This window comes from Heliangelus exortis, chromosome 1 (assembly GCF_036169615.1).
Source record: "Heliangelus exortis chromosome 1, bHelExo1.hap1, whole genome shotgun sequence".
NCBI lineage: Eukaryota > Metazoa > Chordata > Aves > Apodiformes > Trochilidae > Heliangelus > Heliangelus exortis.
The window spans coordinates 109,174,090-109,194,878 of record NC_092422.1 but is presented as its reverse complement, the minus strand read 5'-3'; the positions used below and the strand labels follow the sequence as shown (position 1 = coordinate 109,194,878).

General features: G+C 41.5%; 1 protein-coding gene across 35 annotated transcripts in view; it reads left to right on the top strand.

Moving 5' to 3' along the window:
* The window catches only part of BBX (BBX high mobility group box domain containing), a 146,665-nt gene that overhangs the window by 62,913 nt on the left and 62,963 nt on the right, over positions 1 to 20,789 (top strand). For 23 of the 35 annotated variants that reach the window (XM_071757897.1, XM_071757861.1, XM_071757808.1 and 20 more), the window contains one exon: positions 19,445 to 19,654. In XM_071757897.1, coding sequence (XP_071613998.1) covers positions 19,454 to 19,654 — 201 coding nt within the window. In that variant the 5' untranslated portion in view covers positions 19,445 to 19,453. Of the gene's footprint in view, positions 1 to 12,958; positions 12,981 to 19,444; positions 19,655 to 20,789 lie in introns of those variants that run through there. The other 12 variants (XM_071757931.1, XM_071757954.1, XM_071757916.1 and 9 more) reach the window with 2 other exon arrangements.

Here is a 20,789-nt window from a genome sequence, read left to right as displayed (position 1 = left end):
AATAAGAATTGGAAGTGCTTGTATTTGTTTTTATTTACTAATGTGAATTCTTGTGAAAAGCAGGGGTTGTATGTGTAATGTAAATTTATAGCCTAAAAAAGTCAGAAGTTTTAGAAGTCTGTTTGCTGATTTAAGTTTCAGTAATTGCCTGTGAAAAGTTACGTGACACAGGTACTCTGGGGAAAGCAAAATGTCAAGTACCAAACACTCACTGAGTGATGTAACTGGCTTTGGGTTGGATGCAGAGCATGCATACAGTGCACCTTGTCACTGAGCTTTAGAGGGATGCAGCACAACATGTCTTCTGAGATGCCTTTTGCTAGGTTATTAATGTCATAAACCAATCCATAATTCAGAAGAGTCTCTCTCTCTCTGAGGGTAAAAATCCCCTTTCCCTTTCTTCCACTTATGCCCGTGCAGTAAAATAAACAAGTTTGATAGACCAACAAAATTCAGAAGTTTTACGTGTTAAACAGCATCTCAACTATTTCAATTTAAACATTATTCCACTATATGTATGGTACAAGAGAATAGCAAGTCTGATATCTGGCAAATTACTTCTTCTTTACTTTCTCCAGTGGGACAGTTTTAAAACTCTCTCTGCATTCCCTTAAGCTTTTACCGTGCAAAGCAGTAAATACTGCATTAGAACTCTTAACAGGTAGGAGTTACAAACCGGCAGAAATCAGTTTTTCTTCACTAAATACCCATTCAAATGTTAACAGTGCATTTAGGTTGCTCAGTTACATTGTAGTCTCTCCAAACTGTGAAATTGCAAACCTGAATGTATTTATCTTGCTTACACTCTTTTACTTATCTTACTTTGGCTTTGGTGAATATGGTGAAGGGATGTTTAGAATGTCACAGAGCAGTACAGGAGAGGTCTTCAGGGATCATGTAAGCTGACAGTTTGTTTTCACTCTTTCTGGATCTTTCTCCTTCAGTAAAATTTGTTTTCCCTAGGCTGATACAGGTATTGTAGGTTGTTACCTGAATCACAAAAGCTTCTTTTCCGTGCAGCAGGATAGGCACAATCTCAAGTTGTCTGAGGATGAGTAAGAAAACATTTTGAATACAACAAGCATGTCAGTAGTTCAGTAATGGTCTGTTTATATACCCGTCTCTCGTGTATGCTGATTTAAATTACTTTTGAGTCTCAGCTTGATGTAACTTTTTATTTTATGGGGTTTCTCTGACAAGACAGTAGAGACCTAAGGGCTTCCTTAGCAAAACAAACAGGGAGGAAACAAAAAGAAGAAACCTGGGCTTTTTTGTTTGTTTCAGTCTTTTATCTCTTCTCCAAAGAGCTGTTTTTTGCAGGGATGGTTTTTTTGTATGTGTGGTTTTTGCAAGTACAGCTTGTTTATATTTTTGTGTGCAAGGATACTGTTCTCTTTAAATGGATGTCAAGGAAAAAAGATCAGTTAATTACATTTGTACTCTTTTTAATAAGAGATGTTTTCTCAGACATTGCACTGCTTTCTAAAGATGTTTTTTTAAAGCAGAACAGAGTATATTCAAGCCTACAGTTTTCTGGAAAACCAAGACCTGAGATCATCTTGGGACTTCAGGAGACATCCTCCGGAGTTTTGCCTGGAGGTCCTGAGTACTAGCACATACTTAGTGTACTTGAGGTGCTGTTGTTTGTATACCAATAACTAATGGAAGCTTTTATTGCAAAAAAATATTATCTCCAAGGTGTGCTATCTAATACACCTGCTGTCCCATCCTTCCCTCTACACACACAGTCTTTTGTCAACCTTAAAGGATTAACACCTCAATAATAACAACTGGGAAATACTAATCTTTGGGACCTTTTTGTTTGTTTACTCACTCTGCAGCCCCTTCTCTCCAAATGCTTTCAGGCTGTCTCATAGTCATTTTGCCCCAGTCATTTGCACCCCCAGCAGCAGGTGTTGTGGGGAGCATGGGGTGTATGCTTGGCACTCTCCGAGGCCACTGGAGCTGTTTTAAGTGAAATCTCTCCTGACTTGGATGACAGAACAGGACATTGAGTTTTGCAGTGGGGAAGGGAATCTGCAGTGTGGAAATCCACAATGCCTGGAGGTTAATCCTGTAGCTGGAAGTGTTGTTAGCCCTGCCACACCAGTTGTCCCCCTTGGACGCCGGAGGGACACCCACACTTACCTTCCTGCAGCTCCTGGTGTGTAGCAGAAGGGCACAAGGATGCCATTTGTCTGCCCTGATGGCTCTAACACAGTGTATTGCCCTGTGGTAGCCACAGACAGGGATGTGGGTGGCCAAAGCCACTCACCTGCCACGAGGTAGTGTGCTTAGAGGAATGCTGTGAGATGCTGACCTCCTGCGTTGACTTGGGTGTTTCCAGAGCAATCTGTGTGCATAAAGACACATCAGGAGTAAGGAAGATTTCGAGCTTATTGTTTGGGTGCTCATTATTCTTTTCCTTGTCAGCACTGGATGGTTGATATCCTGTCTTCTTGCCTTCTTCTGTTCTTCTCTGGTATAGGGGGTGGCTAGATGTTCTAGACAAGGCAAAGTTTGGGGGAGACTTCATGGGAAAACAGTTTTCCTGCTGCAATGAGTTGAGTTCACTGCAGGAAGGTGAGAAGGTAGAGGGTGACTGTTCCTGTTCTGCTCTGTAGTTTTTAAACTACCTGCTTTGGTTCCTGATGGAAACAGAAAAGGGGATTTACTGGCTTTGGAAAAAAAACCCCTACAGGCACATTGACCACATTTGAGTAAACCAAATTACAAATAGGAACTGTTCCACGATTTTAGACTTCTTTGTATCATTTACAATTACTTTGACATAATCAATTCTTTAATCGATAATTCAAACCTTCGTGTCATTTCTGTGCCACTCAACAAAGAAAACAGGAAACCCTACTCCATTCTTAAGAGATCAGTACTTAAATCTAGAGGAACAGGCTTCATCAGCAACTCTTTTATTTACAGGAATGGTTTGGTATTAATACCACTTCATTTCAGTAAGCTGTATTTTGACTTATCTGTGGGCACAGCTGCAGTTTCTCCTTGGCCAATGGCAGAGTAGCTAGATGTAAAACCTAGAGTTTATGACCCATCATGAATACGTAGTTAGATGTAGATATATTTTGTCTAAGCATGTATCTGTATTTTCATCTAGCAATATCTTCATAGCATAATTACACATTTTCCAAAGCTCATGAAAACTTTGGAAGCATTCACAAAAGCTCAATTTTACATGTGGTAAACAATTAGCAACGATCCCCAGGAGTGATGAAAAGAACTGGGAAAAACAATATTTTCATCTTTGTTTCTCTGTGGTCATAAAGATGTGAAGATAAAAACCATAATGCTTACCTGTAATCTTAACTTCCCAGTCTAGTGGGTAAGGTGTGTCTTACTTATGAAGTGGCTTTTTAATGTCTGCTGGAAGTGTATTGTTCTGGTTTTTTTTTCCTCTACTACAGAGGAGAACTACAGTAGCAGTTTTCACCACCCAGCTGGAGCCAGACTGTTGGGAGTTTCTTTTCATGAAGCCACTACCTTGATTGACGGTTAAGAATTGTGAGTTTTAAATAGGTGAAAAGGTAAACAAAATGAGAAGCCAAACTTTAAATGGTATGTCTTACTAAGAGGACTTCTCCTTTCAGTTTTTATGGGCCTCTGGTGCTTGGTGATTCTCCAGAAAACCTTGCCGAAAGGATATATTATGAAACAGCTACTTTTGGCAACATCATTTTTTAATGCAGCTCTTCCTGTTCACAGTTTTACTCTATATTTTGGAGGTGTCCAAAGCTTTATTATGAAAGAATAGCTGACAAAAACAAAGTGCAGATTGAAAAGCAGATGTTTTTCACACTTTTTAAATTCATAATGAGCACAAAGAGCTGAATCTTGGGCCATGGGACTTGGCAGCAGCGGGAACTTGAGTTTTTTGTGAGTTTTATATGTTAGCACTCTCTTTCCAGATTTCAGTGTTAGCTAGGAATGCCTATCTCAATTTTTTCCTACAGCTTTTTCCCTTATTCTTTTCTTTAAATCAGTTTTCTGCCTGATTGTTACTGGCAGTTGTCTCAAGGTGATCTCAAGGTATCCTTATTTTCAAGAATATATTCAGCATGTAAATGTTTTGCCTGGGAACTTTGCCTTTACATATAGAATGTCTGTCTGTGGTGCCTGTCTCTGTAGGTTTTTTCTTCAGTAGTAGTCCTGTGCAATGGAAGTGTGAATTAAAGATAATTGACTTTGGAAGTGACATACTTACTCCTCTGAGCTGACTTTGCTGTTGTACTGAGAATATTTACAATGATGAGAACACATTTGCTCTTCCTAAGCTTTAGCTTGAATTGTCATAATTTAACTGTGATACAAGGCAAACAGAGGTATTTAATGCCAATGTCAGAAAGAGTTACCAAGAGCCAGTTTTCACAAATCTGGTTTTAGTCTTCGGCTGGGATGAGTCATTTAATCTGACGGAGTGAAAACAGAAGAGCAGGAAGGATGCTGGAGCACAGAGGTGTTGGTTCATCTGCCACTGTTCACATTCCAGAGAAAATCTTTCCAATCAAGAGGAAAATTCTAAGCTGTCTGCAGTGTAGCTTCATGAAGATGCTGTGGTATTTCTCAAGGAGCAGGAGTTCAGGACTCTTACTGTTGATGGAGAAAAACGTCCTCAGAGTTCCCTGAACTGAAGGAGTCCCTCACTTAAGTCTACCTCTTACCCTTAACATAATGTCTCAGCTTAAATCAGTGGAGGAACTCAGGTCACAGATAATGAACATAACATAGGTGGTAGGATTTGCTCTCTACAGGAGCACAAGGAACAGTAAGCCGTGTAATAGGTATTTTCTTCTCCACAGTGGCCTGCCATTATTGATCCCCAAAGCATTGAGGAGAAACCCATCTCTTTTTCCCTGGCTTTGGAAAATATTGGATATACATGGATACATTTTTTGAGTGATGAGAGCCTGAATGAGTTGGGACTTACTGGCTGGTATTTTAAGAGTTTCTTTTTTTAACTGAGTTTTTTTTAACATCTCTGTTTATTAAATGGTAAAAAGTGTTCAACTTCATGGGGTTCATTTCACTGTGAATGGGCTTTAGAAGATAAAGACAAAGGACAACTCATTGTTTCAATGAGAGAGGTTTCTGAGTTAGCTCAATGAATGGTACATGCTCACAGTGAAATCATACAGATTTCACGTACATGTGAAACCCACCCATTCTGAGAGGGCTTCATTATGAGCCCAGCATTTAATGAGCAAGGATCCACAGCCAGATTTGAGAGGGCTTTTGTATTCTAGAATGCCCTCCCACTTAAAAATCTTTGAAAAAGAAAAGAAAGCAAGCCTTTCCTGCTTCCTGAGGAACTTCCAGTGCAAACCTGGACTAATCCTAGAAGGAACTGTCTCAGTTGATTTTAAGTGTTTGATTTTTCAGTGGGCTGAGTGCAGTCTCCCGCAATGGGATCCTTTGTGTCTCCACTTAAGGCTTGTGAAAGGCCTATGTATCACAGAGATTGCTGCCAAATTAATGCATCCCACAGCAATTCTAGAGTACTTTAAAGACCTTCCATCTGTTTTCTGCCAGTGTCTAAACCATGGCAAAAAGACCCCAAGCTTATGGAGTCTTCAGGTATCTTCACTGTTTTTTATAAGCTTTTGACTAGCAAAATCATCTGGGGTTGTCTGTCCATTTGCTTACCCAGCTCACCAGGGACCTAGACTTTCAGGGAGGAGTTGTTTGTGATTAGGCATTTGAGCACAGAATAACAGACTTCTGAATTGCACTGTTAACAGCTGATCTCTTGAGGACATTAAACATCTGAATTTTAGAAAGAATTTGTTCATTAGGTGCCAGGCACTCCTATCTTATTCTTCCCTTGCACACATTGGTTGAGCAGGAAGCTCACTTGCTTACTCTTGCTGTCTTGCTTAGTAAGTTTTTAGGGCTTTCCTCAGAAAGATAGTAACTTCGTGCTCTTCCCCTCGCTGAAAAAGAAATTGTAAAAAAAAATAAAAATATGAGGGAACACTTGGACTAAATTGGTCTCGCATTTCCAGACACAATGAAAATAACACACTCTGTGTAAGTCTTATTTATTTACTTATTTACTTATTTTTGTAGTGAGGGAGAGGTGTTTGCAAACTTGGATTTGTAGCATTACATAGCTTTCTGAAAAAAAGAAAATTATAAGGGTTGAGCCAAACAAGCTGTTCGACCTGTTCTCCAGCCACTGATATTTCCAGCTCTTTTGCATTTTGGAATTGCTGTCAAATACAGTAACGTGGTTTTCATCTCAAGGTTACTGCATGTCAAGTGATAAAGTGTCATCCATTCTCATGGATCATACAAAAGGAAGAAATCAGCCCCCTGAGGTGTTTAATTGTGTGCTGAGGCACAAGAAACATCTGGGAGGCAGCAGGCTGCCTGGCCTCAGCTCAGTCCATAGGAGGATTGTAGCACAAGTCCTCATGGAAGCCAGTTCCAGGCACATGAAGGACAAGAAGGTGACAGCCAAGTGTGGATTTACCGTGAGTAAATTGTGCCTGATCAATATGATGAGGTGATGGAAACAAGGTGCTGTGGGCAAGGGTAGTGTAGAGGGCCCTGCTTACTGTGGTGGTACCAAGATTTTTGACACTTCTGTTACCCCTGGAGCCAAACTGGGTACAGACTGGATGGATGGTTGGATGAATTATACTGAGTGAACAGCAGGCTGAAAAAGTGATAGAGTTACTGGTGGCATTCCTTGGGGGCCGATACTGCTTCCAGTGTTGGTTAATATTTTCAGTAGTGGTACAAATGACAGGATGTCAAAGGTGACACCAAATTGCTGGAAGTAGTAGATATGCAGTAGAGCAAAGCTGCCATTCAGAGGAACTCCAGAAAGTTGGAGTGGGCTATCAGGATGTGTGTGAAATTGAATAAAAGGCAAGGGGAAATTCTGGTTGAGCATAAGGAAAAATACCTTCCTTTAAGGGTGGTTGAATCAGGTGCCAAAAGAGTTGGTGGGATTCTCTATCCCTGGTCAGGCTCCTCAGTGGCATAATCCAGCTTTGAAGCAAGGCTTGGTTTGAGCAGGATTAGAGCCCTCCAGGTGTCATGAAGGTAGTCTTTAATATTTTCCTTTCCTTGAAATAATGGTCTGTTGGTGCATGAAAATTTATAATTACATTGTCTAGTTCTAAGAGGATTGATGCAAAAATATTTGCCCTAAATCCTTCACATTCAGCTCATGTCAAATTCCTAGTTTAGATCTTTTGAAGTGGACATGGCTAAATCATGTGATTGTCTTCCCATGAATTAAAAATAAGCCAAGTCTCTTTCTCCCAAAAAAGAGACTGTAATGATGCATTTTTGTCCATGAGTGAGCATGCATATAGCTTAAGAATGAGAGCATTGTCTCAGCCATACTTACTTTTGATGGTTTAGTTTGAAGCTCATTTGAGGAGAGATTTTTAGACAAAAACTCTGAGAACTATGTCTTACGGCAAAAAGCTAATTCTCTGGCAAAGAGCAGATTTATTTTTTTTTTTTTTACAAGGAGTTACCAAGATTTTCTTGATAGTCTGCATGCTTCAGAAGTTTGAAGTTATTCATGCCCAGAATCCACTGAGCTTCAGGAGAATGTGGCTGTGTTACAGTGAAACACTGTGCATTAGCTACAGGTTCATTCAGTTACTTCTGACCTTTGTGAATACTGTTTACCATTACACCTGATTTCCTAATATATAAATTTTCCAGAACCTGTACATGGCTTATTATGCTGAGGATGCTGGATAAGCCCTAAATCAGGCAGACACCTTCCATGGGGTGTTTAAGCTCTTGTGTGCATTATGAATGAGAGACGGTGCTCAGGTCTACAGCGAGATGCTCCCAGGTTTGTCCATAGAGTGTTTTGTCAGCACAAGCAATTTGGGTTGCCCAGCAAAACCCTTGCTGAGGGTGTTGTGGTGATGGGGTGATGCACCTGGCTTGCTCAGGCTGTGGCACATGGGAACTGTAGAGGGGGTGGCTTGGCAGGGGCCGTTCAGTGCACAGGCAGTGGTGTACGCACAGGAGCTTTGTCGTCCGAGTTCTCCACCTCCATGCAGGGCCTGCCTGGAGGTGGATCTAAAGTGTGTGTGCCTCACTGGGAATGCTGAACATCTCTGGATCTGCCTGTGTAACGAGCACACAAAAAGATGTCTGAATGGGAAAGTTCTCAGTTTCTACATCTTAGGCCTTCTGGAAGCGAAATACAGCAAATGGGAAACAAGGGCTGGGGTCAGAGTTACGAGAGGCTTTATGTCTCTCAGATTTTTTCCTAATTGTAAAAATCAGGAAAAAATCAGTGTTCCCACCTTTTATTAAACTGCTTTGAAATCTGGATTCTCTACAGGATGCAGAATGAGTAAGAATGAGTAAGTAAGTTTCTTTTTTAATTTTTTTCAGTGAACTTGATTCTGTCACAGCAAGGTATCTAACAAGTCTCTCAGTAGAAAAATAATAGATGCTGATGTTCGGTAGCAGTATATAACCTTGTTTAAATAGCAGTTTATATAACCTTGTCTCTGTCTCAAACTTTGTTTTCTATACTTTTTCTTTAGAGATACAGACACAAATTGTATGTATATTACTGCATCTCTACCGAAGTATATTGCAGAAGTAGAACAGTAACTTCCTTTTAGGCTCTCGGAAGTCTGTTGTAAAGAAACCCAGATATTTGCATTGGTTGATTGTCTGTCTGACTTCCATATTTGTGTCTGGGGATTTCAGATGGAGATGTGTCACGTGGAGATGCAAACACATATGTGTCTTCCCATACATGTGGAAATCTGATGTGCTCTGTGTGTTTCACAGATTGTCCACATAACATGCACCACTGTTTTGGTGCCTTCTTAAACACGCTCGTTAGTTCATGTGAATATTTAGCCATATTTTAGAATACCTACTCAGCTCAGTTCCTTATACTTAGAGAGTGAGAGAGTATTTGAGGTGGAAGACAGGAGACCTTAAGTATTTACTTACATTATGAGACATTAAGTACTTATATTACTTACATTAAGTCACCAAATTTAGTCTCGTTTTGAGCCCCTGTAAGATCAGAGGTTGGGTTGAGTGTAAGAAGCCTTGATGAGGCACTGTAGATTTTTGGCTTTGCGTGGTGTGAAGAATGCTTAGAGCATGCTTTATTCTCCAGGATTTGACCATACTGTCAATTGAGGTCCTAATTACTTAGAGACTTTAACATGTCAGAATTTTCTTATGATAGGAAGTCATCAAGTTGTACTGAAAAAACTAAATATAGCTCTGACATTTATGCCTTGTTTGTTTCTCTAGATAAGATGGATTATTTTTTCCCATTTCCTTTTGGTTCCTTAGTCCTGAAATCAGCTGTCTTCTACCCCAAATTCAGTCCATCAGAATGCTTAATGGGTTTTAAATACCAATTTGAAATAAAAATGAAAATAACCACTAGGTGGCACTTGAAAAATGTGTGTTGAGATAATACATCTGCTTTCAGAATAATTGCAAATTTTGGTAGCCCAAGAGGAATAATATGTAAATGTGCACAGTTCTGAGAGATGGTGGTATTTACAAAAACAGAGTCAAACTTCCTTTAGCTGTATCTCCTTCTGTGATCAAATTAAACCACTGCAGTAAGGAATATAGTCTGCCTTAAAAGCTCATTCCGGATGCTTAAAATGCTGCCTTTAGAAAGAACACAAACAAATGTATAACTGATGTGTGTAAATGTGTTTGTTTTCTGCTTGTTTTTATTTATATCTAGCTTTTAAACACAATTACGCTCTGCCCTGGCAGTCTGTTAACCTTTCAGCTTATGTCTGATTTGAGATACAGCGTATTTTGACGAAGTGTTGCTGCTTTAATATTTCTTTTAATAGTATTCTAGGTCAGTGGCATAGAAATGAACCCAGAGTCTGGGAGGGGAGGGTTCAGGCAGAGAACTCTGAGAGTTTGCTTTTCACCAATTTTTGCTCTAGCCACTTTGTCTCTTGGTAGGAGGAGAGGATGGAGGGAGACTGTGGCAGCTGTAGGAATGCTGCAGAAAATAAGATTAGCTACAAGTTTATTATCGTGTCAATCTTGTGGTATTTCTGTCAGTGATCATTGCACAAGTCTGTTTCATTTGAAATTTTCTTGTAGCCTCTTTATTGTTTTTGAGATGCAGAGGAGTTACATTACCATGATTTATGAGCCAATAATACTGAAAATGAGCAAAGCTGAGTAAATACTGTCTGTAGCCATCAATTTGATTCTTCTTCTGTTGAAGCAGTGGGTAGTAGCTGTTTCGAGGAGTTGTTTGGATAACTGTCTTAGCCTATTGTATTCAAGTTGAAGAGAGCCAAAGTAGACAAACTATAATACTCAGTTGTGCAAGGATATTTTATGGCCTATTAAATACATATTAAGGGACTAGTTCTTTCATTTGCTCATACAGCTGGATTATCGTTCCCCTGACACTGGTAGTAATTATGACTGAATTTTATTATGAAAGCTTCGTTACGCACATGGCCAACCTTAGAATGGATTACAGTAGTGATGGACACAGCCACATTGTCCTGCTTCTGCAGAAGACGCTAGGGCATAATCAACAGGAGGTGAAAAGGAGAAATGAACAATTTTCCCACTCAGCCGTGCTCACCCTGCGATGTCTGCTGCAGGAACATCTCCTTTTTGTGCTGCTCTGTGCTGTGCAGAAGCACTTGGCTGTATTTCTGCTGTGACTGGACCCTAGAGCAATTTTTATGCCTACTAATTAATGAGAAAAATGAAGCTTGGGGAGTGATAAGTCAAAAAGATTGACTTTTTTTTTTTTTTTTTTTTTTTCCCCCCATTCAGGGGGTCTCACCCTCTGAAGGCTGTGAGCAGAACTCCAGCCCATCCCCCTTGTTGACATAAAATTTCAGTTTGACTTTTGAGTTATTACCTGCTAGGCTTTTCACCGAGGAAACTATTGCTGAACTGCAGATGCCCTCCTGGGAATGAGCTGAGTGGAGTACTCTGCACTGAAATTAGTTAAGTATGTCATGTGGCCATCTTACCTGTGATCTCACTGGCTTGAAAGCACTTTGAGATTAACTGTTTATTGATTGCAAAAGCTAGAGGGAACCTCTGATGATCCAGTTAACAAGTCACAAAGATTTTCATTTTCAGATGGTATTAAAATAACAGCAAAACACAGGAATGGCAGCTATCTTTCTAGGAAAGTTGCTCTCCATGAATGCTCAGGTAGTCTTGATTACTGAAGAGCACAAAGCAAATCTTTTCGAGTGTGTCCATGAACACTCAGCTCTGGACACTCCCTTTTCATTGCTGTCAGGCAGCTATTTGCTCTATCAAAATTTCTCCCCTGCTTTAACTTGCTAAAAGTCAGTGGTTTGGGGGTTGCACTGTTTCTATGGTCTATGATGCTTTACAGACAAGCGTTTCTCTCCATCAGAGAGGTTGTTTCATTTCAGTCTGCTTGTGTCCCTGGAGGAAAAGTATGCTGTTCATAAACTGCTCTGGTGTCAGCAGAGGGCTTTTGTGGAGCTTGTTGTTGTTACCCCCCTCTCTGTGGGAGGAAGCATTGCAAAGTAGGTTGGGTTCTGCCTGCTCTCTTTTGACTTTCAGGCATTTATTCTGCTCACCTTTCCTGGTTTGTTGCATTTCTCTCCGGTTGTGGATGCAGATGTGGGACCTAAAAGAAGCGCTTCTTCAGAGCAAAAAGATGCCAAAGTTTCCTGGGTGGATGGGTCACAACTCCCTCACCGAGGAGCAGGTTCAGTAGCAGCAGTGTCCCAGAACACCCATCTCCTGGGTGACTAAGCTCACCTACATCTGCGGGAATGCTGCTCACTATTGCCCATCTCCCTTTTGTTTGCTCTGCACCGAGCACACAGCTTGGAAAACTCCGGTCTGCTCTCCAGGAGCTCAAGGCAAAGGAAGCCACTAGGCTGATCCAGGTGGTTTTTCCCTGGTGGATGTGCGTGGCCATGAGCAGATCTGCTGTGGTGTGGTGGTTTGGCGCCTGGAATGGTTACTGCCTGGTGCCCTGAAATGCCTCTTTTATCCTAAAAAATGTTTCTCTCTTGCAGTTTAGCAGCCCCAAGTTTTGACTAGCAGTGTGTGCGATCAGTCTCAGTGAAATTAGTGTAGCTGTGGCCTGTGACTTGCTGGGTTTCTGGTTATCTTTTTCTGCCTCTGCAGCTTCTTGAAAGTTGGAATAAATCCCGTAATAGCAAATGTCCTACTGCCACTTAAGTTCAAGGCAAAAAATGGCCAGTGTAGGTTGAACCATGAGTCTTCAGGCAATTGCTTTTTTTTAAGTGTCTGGGGAAGAAAGCCACGCAGCCTGAAAAATAATACTAACACAACAGGGTTGTGGCTGGTTACTATTTAAATCGCATCCTCCTGCAGTGGCTCCGCGCACTTGAATGAAGATGCTGGTGACTTCCACCCCCAAACCTGTTTCTGCAAAGGGGATGCTGGTGACTTCCACCCCCAAACCTGTTTCTGCACAGGGAATGCATGTGCCCCGCAGCCTTCCGAAGCCGCCGCTTCCCAGAGAGCCGCTGCGCGCAAATCACCCGGGGGGGTGCGGAGCTGCTGCTTCAGCTTCCGCGGTGCATGCTGCTTGCTGAGGGATTTTGGGGGGTTTGGTTTGGTTTAGTTTTGGTAAGTTTGCTTTTAAAAGGACAAGCCTTAGGTTCCAGCTTCCCCCTGCACCCCCCGGACCCGTGCGCCGGCCCCCTTGCCCCGGGCTGGCCGTTTAGAACCCTCGAGGTTCGGTAGTAACCAAACACTCCGAACCCTTCGCCTCCTGTCCCGGCTCCTGCGCCGCTGCCTCCTCCCGCCCCTTCGGTCCCGATCTCGCAGGAGGCTTGCTCCGAAAAAAGCCTCCAGCACCTCGTTGGCTTTCCTCTCGGCCTGGCTGAAGGTCTCCTCCTGCCAGAGCATCGCTCCGCGGAGCTGCCCAAAGCCGGCGTGCCTTCTCCTCCCACCCACCCACCCACCCGCAGCAGGTACTTCTTTCCCGGCGTTTCCCTCTCCCGAAACAGCCGAGGGGGAACTTGATACGACCAACTTGGCACACGTGTGGAGAAGCCCCAAAACAGCCAATGCGCCCGGTCCCTAGCCCGCGGGTGGGACCGTTTCCCGATGGGACCCGTCCCGCCCCCGGCGTGCCCCATCAGGTGCTTCAGCCGCCGGGCAGGCACACTCCGTGGACTCCCTCTCTGCCCCAGGAGCCCTGGCACCCCGCTCTGCCCCGGACAGGGGTGGCCCTGTCCCGGGCTGACCCGCACCTCCCGGGCTGCCCGGCCACGGCACAGCCGCCGGGCCCAGCACCGCGACCACCGACCGCGCTCCTTTGCAGCCCCCCACTATCACCCTTCGGGGGTGCCGGTGCCGGGATAGAGTTAGCGGCGGTTCCGCCACAGCCCCGGCGCAGGTCGCAGTAGTCAGCGTGTAGCAGCAGCGTTCCTGATGCCGCCGCCTCCTTCCTCCTTTTTCCTCCCCTGTCCCGTCCTCCAGGGATCCCTCCTGCCCGCCCTTCCTGCCCCCCCCCCCCCTCCCCAGTGGCTGTGGCATTGGGGCAGGAGTGTTTCCCTCGCCCCCTCCATCTCCTTCTTGGATGCAGTGCTGACTTACGGAGCAGGTGTTGGGGTTGTGGATGGTGTGTTGGCTTTGAGTGGAGCTGGTGTTTTGTTTGGATGTGGAAGGAGTGTGTTTCTGCCAAATTCAAACCACATCGCCCAAGCAGAGCACACGTTTCCTCTGGGAAACGTTTTTATCCCCCAGAGTTTCATTAAAAGTGAGGTATGAAAGGTTCTAACCTGTTACACCCAGCCTCAGCAAGGCTGTTTGAAACGTGTTGGTCAGTTATTATTTATTTTAAATTGATACTACTGAATTTTTTTTTCAGACACTAGGTTTATTTAGGACGGTAGAACATAAATGTGTGACTGTTCCTAAATCGTGTGACACTTTATGAAGGCTATTTTTATAGGTCCAGGAGCCAGTTCTTGGAAGCCTGGTAGTTGCTATCTTCTAACACTGATAAGTTTAAGATAAAGGTATGGATTTGGCTTTACCTAAGTGACTGTTGCCAGGCATTCAGACTGGGGAATGAACATCCAAATAGAGGGAGGGGAAAAAAAATGATAAAAATATAAAACCCAACATAATGAGATGCTTCAGAGAACTGGGGGGTAGTAATTTTTGTAAAGGTTGTACAAACTGTTGTCCAGCCATCCTACTTGCTTTCTGTGTGTTTTGACTACATTTTTAAAATATTTCTTTAGTTAAATATTTTAAATACCACACACAGCTTAGTTTTCATAATTAGATTAATTTGGTTTACATTCGGTGTATGGGGTGGGGGGTACTGACACACAACAACTTGGGTGGTTTGTTCAGCAGTGCCATTACCCTGCCTGCCACAGCCCTGGGTTACACCTGGGTTACACACATCCCCCCCCAGACATTTCCCCGATGTTGCTCCTGTTGCTTGTGAGGAAATTGTGCCCAGGGCTTGCCCTCCATTTTCCTCCCCATCACCAGAGGCCACCTACTTGGGCTCTGCATAATGGATGTGGAAAGCAGATTATTTACTGATGTCTTATATGCATTCAAAGCCTGCTGTTTTGTCTTTGTCAAGCTAAATGATGCAAGATTTCACAGATGTCCTCATTCTTTTTTATTTTCTTTGCTCTCATTTTATTTGTTTCCTGCCCCAGTGTTCCCTTTTGTTTCACTGTTTGCTCTCTTTTCCTTTTTATTTTTTTATTTTAATTCTTTTCTAGACTACAACTACCAACTTGTAGTTTTTAACAAGTAGTTTGCCCTACTGACAGAAAGCACTTGCTGGCAGACTAACCATGATGCACTTTCACCTTGGTTTTCCAGCACTGTAGCTGGTGTAGCACACCCAAGTTTGGGTTACATACAGAATTTCAGGCAGAGTGTTGGTTGAAGTACTCACTTGGCTGAGTGAGGTCCAGTCAGCAGTGTTTGTTCTCTGGCAGGCATGTAAGGAAAAGTCAGTAAAGATCTATGTTACATTTTGTCTTTTAAATTTCCTAATTAGTTTACTCGTGTACTGTAATGATAAAATCCAATTCCAAAGCGTGTCTTTTGAAGGTAATTTTGTAGCAGATTCAGTTTGTCTGTTTCAGTGAAGACATTCCTAATGTCTGAAGAGCTCCCTACAAAATAAAATACTGTTTTACTTCTTCATGTTGTCTTCTATAAGTGAAGTAGAAAGAAAAACAAAGTAGAAATCATCATTTAGAAATCACCTATCATTAAAAGACTTTGCAGTACATTACATAACTCGTCGTGACTTTTAGTTATATTATGCTTAAGTCTCATGGCAAGATCCATGTTCATTTAGTACCTTTTAAAACACAGTTGCCTGAAATAGTGACACAAGCACATCTGTGCAGAGTACTCCAATAGGCAAGTTTTTTCTAGGTATTTAATACCTGTGTTCAGTGTGAGGTTTTCTTCGGCCCCTCTTGCCCACTTGCTGTGTGTGTTATTTCCATTTTAAAAGATCTGGAGAGTTAGTACTTAAAATGCCCTCACAACCATTCTTACTGATAGCGCTGAAGATTTAACTATGGTAGCACTATCCAAAAGCAAAAGTAAATGGTATGTGCATAAAAAAGGCAAGTAAACACCAATAACTACTTTATTCTTCTCCCCTCTGCTATTAAAAAAAAAAAAAAAAAAAAAAAAAAAAGTAACCTGATATTGTACTAATGCTGGCAAAGGTGGTTCAACTTGCAGTAGTTTATGTACTAGACAAAACCTCGTTATTTGCATCAAAAAACCCCCCAAAGAACAGTAACTTATGCATGTCTGAATGAGTGGAGAGAGTAGAGATGAAGTTTAAAATCTATTGACTTTTACTGCATATTGGTTTTATTCTTCTTTGGTAGGCATTCAATTAAAAGCACCCTAAAGTTAAAAGAAGTGCTGTTGACATCCTTTTGCTGATCCTGGGGTTTCATTTTATGTATTTGAGCACAAACAAAAGCAAGTAACTCGAATCTGAGTTTGAGAATAAGGAATAGTTAAAAATGTTTTCTGAAGATGTGAAAGTTTCATTAAAAATTAAGTAAGACTTGTTGCTGTGTTGCAGAGTGTTTCGTGTGGTGATAGTCTATCCCAAATCTCTGCTAGCAGTCAGGATTTCACTGAGTCTCAGCATGTCCCCCATTAAACCATCACATCTCCAAAAACTAGAAAACTCATTAATGGCTTTCTGCTGTGAAATAATAAAGAGTATATTCACTGACTGGTCAGTAATTAATGCTAACCAGCTTTTGTACCAGCTCCATTATACAAATATTCTGGTTCAGTTATTCCAGAGCTAAAAGAAAGAAATTAAAAAACAAACAAACAAACAAACAACAACCTTTTGTATTCATGAAGGTGTATTTTACTGCCAGCAATCTCCATTTGCTTTTACTGGAAAATTCAAATACCTCTTCAGCTCAGTTGACCTGTGAGAACATGAACTCATTCCCCAGTCTCCTGCCTCTTTGTTGAAGCAGTTCAGGTCACTGCCCCTGGTGACCCCGGGGTAGCCCCCAAAACACCAAGCCTTCCGTGTCATAGTTGCTTCCTCTTTTCTCTCTTTGTTATTTGTTTCTGTAAAGTAGTAGAGAATTCAGGTTGTGTAAAACAGAGCAGAAGTTGTAGCAAATCGACTTGAAACTTCTGCTTTGTAATCTCCATGGGGTCAGCTGAGGACCCAGAGGGAGAGTTGCTGAAGTTCAGACATTCTTCTGTGGTGAACCTTCCAACAGGGGACTACACCACAATCAAAATTTACATCTCTGGGGTTCTGCTTTTTTTTAATTATTTATTTATTTATTTATTTATTTCTAGCCTATATTACAACCTTTACCTTACAGTGCTGGGTTACTTTTGAAAACCTTTATGAGGATTTTGGTGGTTGTGCGTGTAGTTTGGGCAACACCTGGTGAGTACAGCTTGTTCAGCACAAGCACCAGTGGCATTCTCTGTCACCCCACCAACTGTGGGGTGAGAGAGTCTCAAAATTAGGACTGCAGAAATTGGTCACCCATCTATATCAGGTTTTGTGAATAGCAGAGGAAGACAGGAAAAAAAAAACCCAATGTTAATGAAGGTTATCAAACAGTTGCTTTTAATGAACATGTGAAAAACGGAGACTTTTATACAGGTGTGTAACTGAAATAGAAAAATAAGCCATAAAAAGCTAAACAGTCATTTCTCCTCCCCAGCATTCCTGTACCATCCAGCTCCTCTCTTAAAGAGTCTTGATCTTTTTTTCTCCAGAGCCCTATTAGGTATACATATTTATAAGACATCCAAGAAAACTGGGATTTATTGATTAATGTTTCCAGGACCAGAAATGAAATAATACAGCCGGCACACATGCACAGATTGTTAATTTTTTTTGCTCATGTAATATCTCTGTGATGTTGGGTCTGTATCTGCACATAGGGTAGGTGTAAAGAGCATCACCCTGAAGGTAACTCACATTGTCAGTGCTTGATGAATGTCAGCTTTGACAGGTATCCTTTGGCAATGTTACAAAGTGTGTGTATACACTTATTTTAAGCAATGTTGTCTGTACTTTCATGTTGTCTTGTTGGACTATTCCTACTTTTTCCCTAGTGTCACCTTTTTGTCATCTTGAAGCTGAGAAATACCTTGTAAAATCTTGTTAGCTAGTTTTAATTGTTTCTCCTCTTGCTTACTTCTAGAAGCCATTATGTTTGTCTTAAATTATAAGTGGTATTTTTATTGATACTGTAGAAAATAATCTTTTTTTGTGCTACGGTTCATAAATTCCATTTATTGCAAACTTTGCAATTTTCGTGCTGTGTATCTTCTATACTTTTCAGCCTTAAAGCTTGCCCATGACATGTAGCTTTCTGAAGTACTATGTGACTGCCAAACTTAAACACATGCTTCAGGTCTTGTAGGATCCAAGTCCAGCTCTTTTCAAAAGCTTGCTGGTACAGATGGTTGCCAGCACTCAGGGAGAGGAGTTAGTATTTTTTGCTTGCTTTTGTCTGTCAGCTTCCTGTCTCCCATACAAAACAAGCAACCAACATGCTACTGATGATGTGTCAAGAGGAAAAAAATCAGATAAATAAACAGAATCTGAAGAGTCCATTAAATGGACTCAATTGACGATTTGCTATTCAGCAAGTAAATAATGCCAGTAAAACTTGCACTCTCATTTAATCATATGTGCACTTACTTGACCAGGGAGTGTCTTCTCTAAGTAGTTATGCTATGCCCTGCCAAAATCTTCCATACAGAAGAATGAATGAAAGTGCCCATGTTAGCTCTGTTTTGCTTTGACTGGATTTATTTTATTTTATTTTATTTTATTTTATTTTATTTTATTATTTTATTTTTTTATTTTATTTTATATTTTATTTTATTTTTTTTATTTTATTTTATTATTTTATTTTGGGGGGGGTGGAATTTTTAATGGGACAGTCAACGACAGAGCTTCCTCTGGCTTTGGCTATGGCACCAGGACTTAGCCTAGCCTTATCCTGCTGGTAAGAAGCCTCTTTAAGACTTAGCACTTTTTATGCTTTATAAAAATCTAACTGATTAACCCTTCCCCAGGTTCAGTTTGTTGTGATGTTTGCATTGTTTTCTTGCAAAACCAGCCATGCTCCTGTCAGGTAGCATGTGTAAAGCATATGTTTTTCCTGAGAGGTAGTTAAGAGGTATTTTTTGGTGAAGAACATACAAAAGATAGGTGTGGAAATACTGTTTAGCTTCTGCATGCTGTTGGTTCAGCAGATAACCTGTTTTGCTTTCTGCATAGGGGCATTTGTTGATGAGTACTTTGGAAGTGTCAAGTTGTCTGCTTCTGGTTGTTCGCTTGAAATTTGTGTACTCACTTCTTGTAGTCAGGGGATCAGATTTCCCTGTTGCACCTTTTAGTGGCTCTTGGGAAATCCAAGCTCATAGTGTCATGGGGTTCTGCATCAACATTGCTATATATATAAATGTATGATTAACAGGTGAGTGGCCGGCCATATGTTCCACTGCTAAAAAGAGAGATATCCTGTCATTTTCAGTGACAAAATATGAAAAACTATAGTGGACACAGGTCTGGGAGAGCTGTGGAGCCTGTCACTCACTTGACCAATGAAATATAAGGGCTTTTCTGTTACTCTTCAGACAGGAACACATTTGAGAGCTGGACTGTCTAGTGTGCTCGCTTCGTGCTCTTAAATTGTATATTGCTAGTTAATCTGGACATGAGGTGGAAATGTTAAGACTGGAAAAGATACTCCATGCTGTTGCTGGTAATTGAAATAAACATCTATCAATTACCTCTCCAATTCTGAGGGTCTTGCAAGAGTGCCCCATGTATTTGTCATTGGTTTAAGTATCTATTTATGGTCATTTATGCTTATGGGATTGTTGTGAACTTACAACTATTTTTGCATGACAGGTCACAGTAATGAAAGGCAGTAGTAGGAATAAGGATCATTCGACAGAAGGAGAAGGAACTGGGAAACGACCAAAAAGAAAGTGTCTTCAGTGGCATCCTCTCCTTGCCAAGAAACTCCTCGACTTCTCTGAAGAGGAAGAGGAAGAAGAGGAAGAGGAAGATCTTGATAAGGTAGACTTCATTGGATGCTTTGACCATAGAAGGTTAATGGTGAGTCAGATTCTCCCTGTCTGTATTTTTGTTTTGTTTGCTTCTTGCTGTTCTCTTCTGTGAACAGACACAGCCAGTTAAAATAACTGATGCTGTGCACACAAGGCTGTAAAGGCAAGTAGCAAATAATGCAAAAAAGTGAATTGTTAATCACCCTTTTAAAGTCTTGGACAAAACTCTAAAAGAGTTAGACTGTTAGTTTTAACTGGGTTATTTTAATAATGTGTGTCACATCTCGGCCTTGATTGCTTATGGTGGCTTTTTGACATGTTTTTTAAATTGTTTGTTTTAGACATGAAGTTAGGCCATGCTTGATGTCTGCTTTAGTGGCTGTGCGAACGTACCAAGCCAATAGTTTTCTTTCTTTCTTTCAAGATGAAAAAAATACAAAGATTAAAAGGGAAAAAGGAGCAAAAAGCTGCTGATTTGACACTTCATTTTTTGGTATTGTTCAGTGATGCTGGCCTTACCATTTTTCCGTAGGGACCCCACAATGTAGAACCTCACAAATATACAGTTAGACTTACCTTCTGTAAATAAAAGTGGGAATAGGTTATGGACACATGATGCTTCCACCATGTGGATAACATTCATATCTGCATCTCCATGATTCCTTCCTAAGCCAGGAGAGGAGAGGTCAATGCAGAGGATACTCTTTGAGCTGCACACTGATGTGGAAGAATGACCTTGTCAAGGATAAGGAGCAGTAAGGTGGAGCCTGATGCTCTGACAGTGCTTTCTGTTAACCTTCCACAGTGAGTTACAAACAACAGCAGTGTTGCAGTTAGGTAGGAGATGGCTTTCTGTCTCATACAGTACATGGTTTCATTCTGTTAGAGCCAGTCTTCTGTGGTATGTCCCTTGCAGGCATGGTACACTGCTGAGAGTAACTTCTGGCAATGTAGTCTGTTGAAATTTGCCCTCTGGCTGCGAGTGGGCAGCTGTGCAGAAGCTGCACTGCAGCACTGCTCACAGGCTGAGTAATAGATGGTGAGTGGTGGGGAAAGCAACTCATGCACTTCCCTTCTTATGCACTCTGTAGTTAAAAAAATACACAGGCTTTTTAGGAATGGGGTAGGAAGTATCTCCTCCCTCCTGCCCCTTTGGGACTCTTCCTAGAGAATGGTGTGCAGCT